General features: G+C 41.3%; 1 protein-coding gene across 7 annotated transcripts in view; it reads right to left on the reverse strand.

Annotated features, from left to right (window-relative positions):
* Window positions 1-473: 473 nt before the first annotated feature.
* Window positions 474-14,480, reverse strand: part of UMODL1 (uromodulin like 1) — a 110,255-nt gene continuing 96,248 nt past the window's right edge. For 6 of the 7 annotated variants that reach the window (XM_039534956.1, XM_039534944.1, XM_039534907.1 and 3 more), the window contains 4 exons: window positions 13,254-13,413; window positions 6,918-7,002; window positions 5,476-5,683; window positions 474-3,431 (listed from right to left, as the gene is read on the reverse strand). In XM_039534956.1, the coding sequence (XP_039390890.1) occupies window positions 5,496-5,683; window positions 6,918-7,002; window positions 13,254-13,413 (433 nt within the window). In that variant the 3' untranslated portion in view covers window positions 474-3,431; window positions 5,476-5,495. Of the gene's footprint in view, window positions 3,432-5,475; window positions 5,684-6,917; window positions 7,003-13,253; window positions 13,414-14,480 lie in introns of those variants that run through there. The other variant, XR_005597620.1, reaches the window with a different exon arrangement.

The following is a 14,480-nucleotide window of genomic DNA, read 5'->3' on the forward strand; positions in this document are numbered from 1 at the left end:
CTCACAACCCTGGGCACCCCCAGGACGCATCACAACTCTACCTCGCTGTCTTTGGCTCTGTGAAAATCCTAACACAAAACAAAAAAGTTTTGTGCCTCTCTCATATGGTATTGAAGATGTACCCCCATCAGAAGTCTGGTCATGTAATAATTTGTAACTGCAATACATTTTTGCATTATATCACATCACGTATTTTGGCTTGATATTCATTAAACTGATGTTCGAGCAGCTGTTCAGAAACTGTCAAGAAGAAGCTGGTTCAATAAAAGATATTACCTCACCCACCCTGTGTCCCTGATACCTGGGACCTACACGACTACAGGTACACTGCATACAACCTACATTGCCACATTCACTCCACACTCTGCTTCAGGACATTCTCAAAGTCTTAATTTGTGACCAAGTCATTAAATTAAAAAAAAAACGGAAATAAGCTTAGACCTTGCATTTATTAAGACACCAAAACAGGCTACATGATTTGTGTCTGTTCACAATAATAGTTTCCATTCAGCATGCTAAATATCAAATGCAAGTTTTCTCATTTCATTAAAAACTGTGGGCGAGATCCTCCGCAGCTGGAAATAGACATAGCTCCACTGAAATCAAAAGTGGAAGCTCTGGCCATGTAATTTGAGAGCAGTTTAGGATGCGAATACTACAAACTATAAAAAATATTTATATTAAAATAGTTTCCTCTTTCACTATATGCACAAAGCAAATACAGTGTGTTGCTCAGTGCAAATTCACTAAGAATAAAGAAACTTCTATAAGATGAAAAGTTAGTGGTACGTTCAGCAAACTAAGATTGCAAAGCATTGCATCTTCACTGCCCCATCATCAGCCAAGGCAGTGTTTTTAACTAGGATCTAACTTGTAGTTGAAACTGATACATAGATGACAATCCAGTAATTGAATTGTCTACCTTGAATGGTCTCTTACAATACATGCTAACTATATATATGAAACAATCTGTTCCACTTTGCATTTTGCTGTGAGGCTGGGAGTTCCTTTCCAAGACCTGAGGAACAGCTCAGTGTTGCTCAAAAGCTCGTTTCTCTCACCAACAGACAGTGGTCCAATTAAAGATATTACCTCACCCACCTTGTCTCTCTTCAGTTCAGTCATGATTTATGGAATGACGATACAAAGGAGATTTGCATGCTTTGTAAGACATCTTGGGTTAAAAGCAGAGATAATTTACTCTGTAAGTGATCCATAGATTTTAGAGACAGAATGGGAGCATTATGATCTAGTCTGGCATCCAGCATAACACAGGCCATAGAACCTGCCCCTGTAATCTCTGCATGGAGCAAACATTGGATTCAGAAGATACAAATTGTATTCTTGAATATAAATAGGACTGCAAGGAGTGTAAAGCAGTATCAGTAAATCAGTGCAAAGGCTATGATCTTTTAGATTATCTGTCTGTTCAGTCCATTTTCTACTGATTATTTTAAATGTTTTTTGTTTAAAAAGGAGCAGCTGTTTATATTATAGCCAACCTTCAAGTGGTGTGACACAGGTACTGGTAACTAATAATGATGGTAACTTTGCATTTGGATTGCTTAAGAAATTTTACTTGTGGAGTGATTTTACTTACAAGTTATTATGCTGCCTCTCTCTCCATGCTGTGGAAACATCTGTCAGGTCAGGGATTGGGGCAGTGGAGGGAAGATCATGTCATGAGAGCTCCTGAAGAAGCAACTCACCATGGAGATGGGATTTCCCGAAAGCATTTGAGAGACATATTGGACCTCTGCACAAATGCCCTAGCCTTCTACAGGTGACCCAAGTTCCTGCTCATTTCCCCCACTATTCTTGGGTCTCCTGGGGTTTGGAAGGTCAAGGTGTTTGCCAGCAGTCTGCAGGGAAATCATCATGCTTTCCACAAGATGAGTAGCAGGAAACAGCAACTTGAAACTTGATTATTACTATACGCTGGCTAGCATACATATATGCTAGCCATATAGTAATTATAGTGGGTAGTATAGTGGGTAGTATTATCTGCATAATTATTACATATAGTAATAATTATGCAGATAATACTACCCACCATCTATATTCCAAGCATTTAAGTACACATATTATTAAGCATGAACATAGCAGTTATATATCCCAAACAGGCTTGTACCTAACCCTGTTCACTTATGCTAAGGATTCCATAACACCTTACATTAGCTGCAGTAAGCTTTGGCTTAACTAGATAGGAAAACTGTCAGTATCAGGACATATATTGTTTCCTCATAGCAACAGAAAGGGCGTTACCCTCAAAAATCTGTTTGTCCTAGCACAGATTTATGAGGTGTCCTCATGCCCTTAGTACCTGGAATGCATGTACCCAGAACAAAAGTAAGAGTGCATCATGATCTGGAATGCATGTGTTCAGGAAAAAAAAATAGAGGCATACACCGGGGAATCAGAAACAAGCAAGGTAAAAAGCTGATTACTTGAATCCAATTTCAGGTGACATACCTAGTACCTTTTACTGGGAAACAAGTAGGGATGTACCTCCATAGAGCACACCTTCTGTGTAAGGTGAATGCACAGGACTGCTCTTCGGAGCCTGATATCTTACAGAACCTTTTTCCTGTATGGCATTAATAACCTGACTTGCATTGGCTATTTGGTCTCTTGAGTATATTTCATAACAAACCAAAATGTGGTCAAGCAATTGATTATACAATTTATCAGACTAATCACATTTCTTGGCCCAGTGCTTATTTTTCCTTATACAGGGATGATCTAAGCCTTTCTTTCTTAAGTTTCCTTCTCCGCCTTAGAAACTAGGTGGTTTCAGTGCCATTCAGTGCAGCAGTAAAGCGATTAACCCAATGCAGGAGAGCATGAGATAACAACAACAGAAGAAAATACAGTGATCAAAATGTTAAAAAGGACATTTCTCAATTGACCATGAAAACAAAAATGGAGGAGCTGAACTGCAAGTGGCTGAGAGAGATTTTTAAGCAGGAGAATCTTGCGCATAGCTGGAACTGGAGCAATTGAGCTAGGAGGGAAAGGAGAAGTTCTATTCACAAATATTTTGAAAAGGGAAAACAGTGGTACACTTGCTGTAAAATGGGACTAAGAGGAGAGGTATGCTGTTCCTTGGCCTTGGGTCCCAGTTTATCCAGCTGAGAACTGAATTGCTGCCTCGTACAATGGAGTACCCAATCGAATATCCTGCAATTGTATTACACGTAGACGATCACAGCCAGTTAAAATGCAGCTCTACCATATAGTTTGTGTGTTGTGTGCTCTGGTGAGTAACAGACAGCGAAAAGAGATCAGGAGGAATATAGTCATATGTTGTAGTGATTGTTAACTTTGGGGATTCAATGTTGAGACAGATGACCACCGACATGAGAGATAATGGGAGCAAAATGATGTGCGAAGAAAAGCTGTTGCCATCTGTGTGTTGAGACGAGTTCCAGCTAAAAGACAAGAACAGAGAAATCATGCTGGAGAGGTGGGATCAGTAGTCTTCAGAAAAAATTAATGAGTGGCAAAGAACTGCTTAGGTGTCTTAGCTTCCAGAAGGAAGCTATTAGACAGTGTACTGCTGAGAGTATACTAGGCTGTTTATACATACATATTATGAGTCTGAATTGCATTTACACCAAGGCCTTGTTACACTTGCCAGAGACCTTGGTGTAAATGAGAATCAAGCCCTATAATTGATGGAGCCGACCCCCGTTCCAATTTTTCACAGTCACCCTATTTCCTCCCCCCAAGCCTGCACCTTAATCCAATCACAGTGAGGCAACCAGAGGATTCCTCTCTGATGAGGTGTTCTTTCTCTGGCTGGCTATGCACACAGACCAGTACAAAGCAGCCACAAAGCAGAGGATCAGAAGCGGCATGTCTAGCAGTTGCTGTTAAGATCTTTGTAAGCAGATACTTACTACAGTATTCCTTTTACTTTCTACCTGACATTCCGTGAATATCTCAGCAATGTTAAATGATTTACAAAGATATTAATAACTATCATAGTGATGAACCACCCTATGTACGTGCCAGTTGCATTTTCAAGCATGAGACTTCAGACCAGGAAAACTAGTTATTCGTAAGAGACAACAACAGTAGAAGTCTCCTGGAAACAGGAGCCCTGTGTGCTTTGTGGCATGATAAGTCCAAAATTTGGAAGTACCGCCCCCAAATTCTGGGGCAATTATTTATTTCACCACCATGAAATACCCTTCATTTCCAACCCTCCCACATTCAAATACACACAACAACAACTATGGCTTATACTAGGAAATATTCATTGTACAGCAAAAACGCTGAATTCTGTGGTATCTTGGAAAAAATACAAAATTCTCCAGCAGCATAGTCATGAAGTCCACGGGACCATGAGTGAGATGACAGGGGCAGTTCACACCACTACTTCAGGCTTTTTGCAGACTCAGATAAACATAGGTTTAGGCTCAGTTCAAATTTTCAAGTTTATCTTTGGAACTACAAGGGCTAGGAAGTCAATTTGAAAAAGAAAGGAAAAGAAAAAGAAAAACACACCACACACCCACAACCCTCAATGAAAGCTGAGATTCTGGAGCACAATTCTGTGGCATGGGGTAAATTCTGCAGCAAATTCTGCAATCACAGAATCATGGAACAAATGGGTTCCTGCCTATAAATATTGTGGTAAAAATTCCTTCAGATTCTGTATTTGACACATGGCACATGGCAATGGAAATGGTTACAGGCACATTACAAAGGTGGCATGTTATTTACTGTGAGCTAGAGCAGTGGCTCTCAACTTTTCCAGACTACTGTACCCCTTTCAGGACTCTGATTTGTCTTGCGTACCCACGAGTTTCACCTCACATAAAACCTACTTGGTTACAAAATCAGACACAAAAATACAGAAGTGTTACAACACACTATTTCTGACAAATTGCTTACTTTCTCCTTTTTACCATATAATTATAAAATAGATTGGAATATAAATATTGTACTTACATCTCAGTGTATAGTAAATACAGCAGTATAAACAAGTCATTGTCTGTATGAAATTTTAGTTTGTACTGACTTTGCTAGTGCTTTTTACATAGCCTGTTGTAAAACTAGGCAAATATCTAGACGAGTCGATGTACCCCCTGGAAGTCCTCTGCGTACCCCCAGGGCACCTGTACCCCTGATTGAGAACCACAGAGCTAGATTGTGCCATCATGCTATGAGGCCATGTAAGAAGATAAGGGGAAGCAACACACCTGTCCTCGGTATGGCCATGTAGGACCTACTTGGATCATGACTCTGGTGCAGGAAGGAAACACAGGAGCTGCATGCTCCATACTCCCCTTGATCCACAGCTGCAAGGGGATGGGAAGTTTTCTATTGGCTATATAATTACTGTCCACATCACTAAACTAAAAAATGCTTCAAGTTATTGAAGACAAATTTGTAGGCATTTCACAGTTTCCATTTTAGGAAGGGCTGGGCAGTTTAAAACTTAACTGATCACGGTTTAGTACTTACATGTGATTAATTGAAAATATTTAATCATAGAACACTTGGTAGCTAAAGTTGTCAGACTTGATTTTGAAGTTGTATCTCCCCGTCTTTCGTTGGTATTGGGAAACCGAAAGGGCCGCCACTCCCAGCACAAAAACAAACACAGCAATGACGATAAGGACGATGGACCCTACTCCTAGCCCAGCCGCCTTCTCACTTTTTGAATCAGATGCTAGAGAAAGAACGAGGGAAAGTTTTGAATCCCTGGAATCTGTTCATTTATTAAGAAGCCAACTTAGTGTTACAATCTTGCATGCAATTTAGGACACATCAAATAACCCAACGCAGCGGTAAGAGCATGGCACTCTGATACATTGATCTGGTCCTCTTGGAAGGATTATTCTCATGGCCATGTCTGTGCATTAGAGAAAATCCTGTCTTTAGATACTTGTGCAGAACCACTACTGACTGTGATGGGATATATGTACTCAAATTGGTATGGAGGATGTGGCTCTAGGCATTTTCTGTTATAATAAAATAATAATATATACATTTCTGAGCCACTGCCCTAGCTTCAGCATAACCCTGTAGGGAGAATGTTCTTTGATTTTAGTCCCGTCGTTCATCTGCAGTAATTAAGCATATTTGTAAAATTAATATGTTTACACCACATGAGATACAATTCATATTACTTGGGGGCAGGAACTAGTTAGTGCCATGACAGGCAATAATTGCATTTAAAAAGAACATTCAGCATCATGTTCAGATGGGGTGTAGAGTAGTGAGCAAGGTCTAGCTTGTACACCAACTCTTCCTTGCCCTCGCTTCCCCGCCCCGGAACTCAGTCTCCATTGGATTGATTTTTGGCCACTCCACCCATTTCTAAGCAGGCTAACTTATCAAGGAACCAGAAGAGGTGTAAATTAGACTGATCTCCACCTTAGTTTACACCTTATTCCAGTTCTTCAACATGTAAATTGTGCCAACTTTTCCTCCCTTACAGCATCAATAAAGTGGGTGTAAGGGAGCATAACAGACCTAACTTATATCACCTTACATAGCACATCTCTGAATTTGGCCCTCAAAGCCTAAGATATTGTGCTCTAAAAGGAACCTAGTCTAAGCACTGTGCAAAAGCTGATTGCAGTATAAGACTGAGCAGACTCAGAACATTACAGTTCAAATACTCATTACTTTCTGCAATTAATTCTACCTCCTCACTAGCACAAATAGTTGCACAGAACAGGCCCCCATCCCTCAAGTGTATCACCATTACTGCAGTCCAACAGGCAGAGATTGACTCATAAAGTATCAGTAATTGCTACCCAGCTTCAACTGACCATCTTATTTCTCAGCCAAGGGGGTTTATGCCTTACAAGGAAGGTTTTCAAGTTCACCCATCAGTACAGAATCTGTTAAATAATTAGCTTGTATACCTTTTTTGTAGCCATCTACTCATTACTCACCAGTGGCTCTGCACAGAGGCCCCCAGGATGTTCTGTGTGTGGCAATAATTTCACCACTTTTCAGGGATCGAACATCTCGGCAGCTCTGTAACAATTACAAAACCCTGATCATTTATAATATAAACATATGTAATATATGTGCAGTCTTGTAATGAGTCTAAAGAATGGAGAATTTATGCTGATTTATTGAAGGCAGTACCCAGTACCAGAGCTTTTTTTTATTTCCCAACGCTAACCTTTGTTACATTCTAACATAAACTGAAAAAGATCAGAGATCAGTACTGAAAAAAATATCCGCTTATCGAACACTGAAAAGAAACCTCTGTGGACAGGCCCTTGGGACAAATCAGGTTGTGTTGAGTCTATTTAAAAAAAATAACAAGTCTACAGAAGAATGTCTATCAACATTTTCTTTAAGCCAGGGGTAGGCAACCTATGGCACGGGTGCCGAAGTCAGCATGCGAGCTGATTTTCAGTGGCACTCACACTGCCTGGGTCCTGGCCACTGGTCCAGAGGGCTCTGCATTTTATTTAATTTTAAATGAAGCTTCTTAAACATTTAAAAAACCTAATTTACTTTACACACAACAATCGTTTAGTTATATATTATAGACTTATAGAACGAGACCTTCTAAGAACGTTAAAATGTGTTACTGGCACACAAAACCTTAAATTACAGTGAATGAATGAAGATTCGGCACACCACTTCTGAAAGGTTGCCAATCCCTGCTTTAAGCAATACAGTGTGTGTATGACTAAGTTTTCTCTCACACTCTTACAGTATGTAAGAAGGATCTGCAAAATAAGCCATAGCACACTACATGGCCTTCAGCATTCTTTTTTAACAGCATTGCTCATTATACTATTATTAATTATCATTATGAATCATAATACGTATTGTGTTGCCACCTGAAGGTCTCAGTCAGGATCAGTGCTCCATTGTGTTTACACGTAATAAGACTATCCCTCTCCTGAAAAGTTTACAGACTAGTTTGAAGCAAAATGCAACATGCAAACTTAATAAACAAAAGGAAGAAATGGACAGTAGGGGTAAGTAAGGGTTTGTTTACATGGGCCAGTTTTACCAGTTGTACTGGTATAACTAGATCACTATAGTTATAATGGCATAACTTCACTTGTTGATACACTTATTCCAGTATAACAGTGGCTTTCTCCTGCCTACCTTGAAACCTTTCCAAAGCCACATAAATGAAACAAACAAAAACACCAAAAAGCCACTCTTGTTCTGGAATTAGAGTATCCACATGGGTTGTTATACAGGTATAACTATATCGGTTTAAATTCACATCTTAGCAACAGGTATAACTTTCCTGTGTAGACAAGCCCTAAAATAAGAACATTTGGTTACATAAGTAGCCACTGTGCAATTTCATGGTTCCAAATCACTGTAATATTTTTTGCTCCAATCTGTTACTATGCTGCTGGCTGTGCCTAATGTTACTGTCCTGACTTTGTACTATGTTTTTCTTCCAAACTACTCTTTTCTGTTCCAGATTTAAAAGAGCCAAGACTCATCTACCAAAAAAACTGGGGAGTGACAAGAAGAGATGAAAAAATAGGTGAGTTCCAATCTTTGGGCTAGAATCCAGGCCTCAGATCAGCTCTGAAGTGAGCAAATATTCCTGGAGACAGAAGGTAGGTCAAGTACGAGGATATTGTGAGCCTTCACTTTCATGCTTCCCTAACTCGCTCTCTCACTTAGGTCACGTAGTGTTGGATGACGCCTTGCTATCCAGCCCACATAAGGAGCTGCCCCTGATTAGGGCAGGGACCAAACCTGGACTCAGAGTCACAGTTCAATCCTTGCTTTTCCCTTGCTCCATGGGGCGCTTGCCCTTTTCCTGTCATAGCTCTATTCCCCTGGGTGCCAGCTGACACGTGGTCAGGGAAGAGCCCAGGCTTCACCTGCTCCCCACCCACCTGTTTGTAGCAGCTGCTCTTCCTCGCTGCACAGGTCCTGGATATGTGGAGCCCCACAGAGGAGAAAGAGGGCTCCTTATTCCCCTTACTCCCATGGAGGAATATGCAAGCATGCTGACAAATAATCCCACAATAAAGCAGATTGGTCTACTATTGGAGACCCAGTCCTGCGTGCCAATTTCCCCGTGGCTCTTTGTGACCCTTCATGCACCCTCGCCCTGGCATTCTGAGTGGTTCCCTGTGCCCTACGCATGCTCTGGGCATCCCCAATGGTTTTCAAGTGCCTGTCATGTCACTGTTCTACTTTCTTGAGGGCTTCACTCCCCCAACAACTCCTCTGGTTTCCCAAAAGTTCCCCTCTCTGGATTTGCCGGATGCGGTCTAGTGCCTTCTGTGCTTATTATTTTAATTTAAATCCAATAAAAATATACTAAACTCACTACATTTTCATATGGGATACAGTTTACTTGGGATAAGGGATGATACAGTTTTCCTCTTTAAATTAATAAAGTTTCTAAATCCTACAAGAAAGATATAAAAGGGGTCTAAGTAATTAGTTGCTGTATCGTGCTAGACATTAATTTAGAATCAGCTACAAACTGGGGCATAATTTTGATCTCACTTGCAAACCAGGAGCAACTCCAATGAAGTCAATGAAATTACATCAGCATAAAAACAGCGTAACTGAGATCAGAATATGGTCCTCAATTAACATACTCTCTACCCCAATCTATATAATTAAAGATGTTAAAATCAGATCTATCACGATTCCTTGTAGCTCCTACTAAGCCTTTGCTCAGTGCATTGATGTTAACTTTTACCCTTTGTTTGCAGTCCTTCCGCCAATTTTCTATCCATGTGATAGTGCTCATATTCAAGCCAATGTGAACTAAATATGCAAGTAATATTTTGAGAGGCATTGTACTGAATGCTTTGCTAAATCGAGATACATTACATCAATTGCATTCTTTTTATGCATTAACTCTGCAATGGGATCAAAAAAACAACCACATACATTAGAGATGGAGACATTCTATTAGGTCATCTAGTGCATCCATACCCAGTACTTTAAACTGGACCTGTATGAGTCTCAGTTTATTAGATCGCCTATTATACTAAATGCAGGATATTACAGAAACAAAGAAGCTGAAGATAGAAGAAAGCTAGTTGATCTTCTAGTCCATCCATTGTTGGCCAATGCAGGATTGTTCTCTACAATGCATTTTTAAAGGCTTTGCCCAGCCTAGTTTGTCTGGCATTACCTGTGCTTTATAAAGGGACACAGTGCTAAAGACATTGGACTGAGAATTGGGAGATCTGGTTCTATTTCAGGCTCTGCTGCTGACCAGCTGTGTGACCTTGGGCAATGAACAAGGTCAGCTCCCAGACTACTGCACTGGGCAGCACAGCATGGGGAGGAGGTGACCAGCCTTCTGTGGAGAAAGAAGTGGTTCAGGACTATTTAGAAAAGCTGGATGAACACAAGTCCATGGGGCCGCATGCGCTGCATCCGAGGGTGCTAAAGGAGTTGGCGGATGTGATTGCAGAGCCATTGGCCATTATCTTTGAAAACTCGTGGCGATCAGGGGAGTCCTGGATGACTGGAAAAAGGCTAATGCAGTGCCCATCTTTAAAAAAGGAAAGGAGGAGGATCCGGGGAACTACAGGCCAGTCAGCCTCACCTCAGTCCTTGGAAAAATCATGGAGCAAGTCTTCAAGGCATCAGTTTTGAAGCACTTAGAGGAGAGGAAAGTGATCAGGAACAGTCAGCATGGATTCACCAAGGGCAAGTCATGCCTGACTAACCTAATTGCCTTCTATGACAAGATAACTGCCTCTGTGGATGAGGGGAAAGCAGTGGACGTGTTATTCCTTGACTTTAGCAAAGCTTTTGTTATGGTCTCCCACAGTATTCTTGCCAGCGAGTTGAAGTATGGGCTGGATGAATGGGACTATAAGGTGGATAGAAAGCTGGCTAGATCATCGGGCTCAATGGGTAGGGATCAATGGTTCCATGTCCAGTTGGCAGCCGGTATCTTCTAGTCCATCCATTGTTGGCCAATGCAGGGGTCGGTCCTGGGGCCGTTTTTGTTCAATATCTTCATTAATGATCTGGAGGATAGCGTAGACTGCACCCTCAGCAAGTTTGCAGATGACACTAAACTGGGAGGAGTGGTAGATACGCTAAAGGGTAGGGATAGGATACAGAGGGACCTAGACAAATTAGAGGATTGGGCCAAAAGAAATCTGATGAGCTTCAACAAGGACAAGTGCACAGTCCTGCACTTAGGATGGAAGAATCCCATGCACTGCTACAGACTAGGGACCGAGCGGCTAGGCAGCAGTTCTGCAGAAAAGAACCTAGGGGTTACAGTGGACAAGAAGCTGGATATGAGTTGGCAGTGTGCCCTCATTGCCAAGAAGGCCAACGGCATTTTGGGCTGTATAAGTAGGAGCATTGCCAGCAGATTGAGGGATGTGATCATTCCCCTCTACTTGACATTGGTGAGGCCTCATCTGGAGTACTGTGTCCAGTTTTGGGCCCCACACTACAAGAAGGATGTGGAAAAATTGGAAAGAATCCAGTGGAGGGCAACAAAAATGATTAGGGGTCTGGAGCAGATGACTTATGAGGAGAGGCTGAGGGAACTGGGATTGTTTAATCTGCAGAAGAGAAGAATGAGGAGGGATTTGATAGCTGCTTTCAACTACCTGAAAGGGGGTTCCAAAGAGGATGGATCTAGACTGTTCTCAGTGGTACCAGATGACAGAACAAGGAGTAATGACCTCAGGTTGCAGTGGGGGAGGTTTAGGTTGGATATTGTGAAAAAGTTTTTCCTAAGGAGGGTGGTGAAGCACTGGAATGGGTTACCTAGGGAGATGGTGGAATCTCCTTCTTGGAGGTTTTTAAGGTCAGGCTTGACAAAGCCCTGGCTGGAATGATTTAGTTGGGGATTGATCCTGCTATGAGCAGGGGGTTGGACTAGATGACCTCCTGAGGTCCCTTCCAATCCTGATATTCTATGATTCTAAGTCATATCCTCTCTCTGTGCCTCTGCTTCCTCTCTGTAAAATGGGGACAGTGACATGTACCCCACCCTTGTGGGACACAGATCCAGGAATTAAACATGCCCTATACGAGTTAAGTATGTTTGTCATACATTCATGCTCCTTGATGTTCATGATTCCATTGTCCTCTAGATGTTGATCCAAATTCAGTCCTCGTATGAATAGATGCAACTCTGCCCCTATCATCTCTTAGTATTTATTCCGTTATGTTATTAGGAGTTGAAGTTCTATGGTTTGAATACTTACCTGAATGTGAGTTTTGCTGTACTTTAAACATTCAAAATTACATTAGTGTCAAACCTATAGCCCTCCTTCCGTCACTCAAATTTCCTGTCCCCCTTTTCCTTTTTCCCTGGACAAAGCTCTGTAATTGGAGACAGGAAAAGGTTTTCTTCCTCCTGCTATCCATTCCTGATCTTCTAGGAGGAGTCATTTGATTTATACTGAGACCAAGTTGAGCAATTTAGAACAGGAGGGAACTATTAAATAACAGACAAATACCTAATGAAAACATTGTGTCACCACAGAGAAGATCTTTAGCAAAAAATAATAATAAATAATAATAATAATTCCTTTTATCTATGGTAAAAAGAGAGCCCTAATTTATCTTGTCTTCATGAGCAACAAATTATAAGTGCTGTTCACATACCTCAGAACTAAAAAGCAACAATGTGATAATCTTTGGATGTAGTAAGAGGATAATATTGTGTGTGTCCAACTTTACCAGAATACGTTTTTTTTTAAAGTGCTTTTGAAAAAGTTCTGGATTGAGAGCCCTAGAAACCAGGGAACTTGGGCAACAACAGTGTAAGCTTCCTCAGACTGTGCCCAAACCTTGATCTGGGGAAATAATCACTGGGCAAGAAAATACAGAGCCATCTCCTTGACAATTCCAACTTTGGCTTTTCTGATGAGACTGCACCCTTATCAGCTAATTAACTGATTTTTAATCTGTGGAACATATCCACTAGTATTTGTATTGAGATCACCTGCTCATTTCGCAAAGGCCGTCAGATGGTACTTTTTTTTTTCCAGGCACCCCCCAGAGCCATCCAGTTTCCCAGCCTTGATACCATTTTTTATTTATGTTCCATTCTTCAGCTGAAGGATAGGGAATTGAAAGAGAAATAAAGATTGAGGCTTACATGTGGCTATATTATTTCCCCACTTCACACTGCTGCGAGTTGAAAAATGAAGGAAAATGGAGAAGAGAAGTTTAAAGGATACCATCACCTTTCAGAAGCATGTTATCCCTTCATTTTCCAGGTACAGCATTGTCAGTCATATGTCACATAGAAAGTTAAATTTAAGGAGCAACCCCCTTACCGTCCTACAGGTGCTTTCAGAGGTTTCCACACAAATACGAATTTTGCAGTGTAGGTAAACCACAGAGTTGTTGACAAAGGAAAAGATTTTCAGCTTAAACTGAGCTTTTCTTGAATTTCCATTTTCAATCATGGTGGTGTAGGCCTCTGGGACTGGGCAGCTAAAAGAGAATAGGAAGACACACAAAATAACTAGAGCTATAGGCGCTATACCCCAGTCACAGCACCTTGTAGTTCTGTTTATAAGCTTCCTCTGAAAATCCGTATCTAGATATTCCATGGAGTGTTCTCCAGTATAGACACTGGTGGCCATGTTCTGAGTGTTGGCTTGTCCCTAGGATAGAACCCCACTGCACACGAAAGCCTGAGTAACTAAGTACACAGGGGATTCAGAGGTGAGTATTTAGTGAGATTCTTCAACTTCAGCATTGGAGAAAAAACAAAAACAAATTGAAGTCTGAGGTGACTGAAGGCAAAAGATGAAGTGGGTGTCACACAATACTGAATATTTTACACATAATACAGTAGTTTGACACAGTAAACTAAAAACCAGTCATGCCCAGCGCACCATTTGATCCGGGTTCAAATGTCCTGCTACATATAAGAATTAATTCTGACTTTTGGAAGGGTGGTGCTGGTGAAGCAATCCCATTCTTCAGAAATTAAATAGGATTTTTTAATATTTTCTTTTCAGCTCCTAAAGTGAGGTTCTACTTTGAAAGCTATTTTTGGAAACATATATCATAGGTTCTCCATCTTTATTGTCTCTCCACTATTTCCATATCAGATGGGCCTAGGTTACTATTAAATATTTTCATTAAAACTGCCACCCCTCCAAAATGAATCTGGACTTTGAGGGTACATCCCCACTGCAATAAAAGACCCATGGCATGGCCAAGGCTGGCCCGAGTCAGCTGACTTGGGCTCACAGGGCTCAGGTTGCAGGGCTAAAAATGGCTGAGTAGATGTTCTGGCTTGGACTGTAGTCCAGACACTGAAAGCTCAGGAGGCAGGTGAGTCTTAGAGCCTGGGATCCAGCCCAAGCCCAAATGTCTATGCTGTTATTTTTAGCCCTGCAGCCTGAGCCCTACAAAGCCAAATCAACGGAGTTGGGCCGAGACTTAATGCTGCAGGATTTTTATTGCACTGTAGCTGTACCCCGAGTGTCACCTAGGGCACTCTTCTCCTTTCTCATGCACATCACCAGTAACAAAGGTACTGCAAGCCA

Source organism: Mauremys reevesii, linkage group 1 (genome assembly GCF_016161935.1).
Source record: "Mauremys reevesii isolate NIE-2019 linkage group 1, ASM1616193v1, whole genome shotgun sequence".
In the NCBI taxonomy this organism is placed as follows: domain Eukaryota; kingdom Metazoa; phylum Chordata; order Testudines; family Geoemydidae; genus Mauremys; species Mauremys reevesii.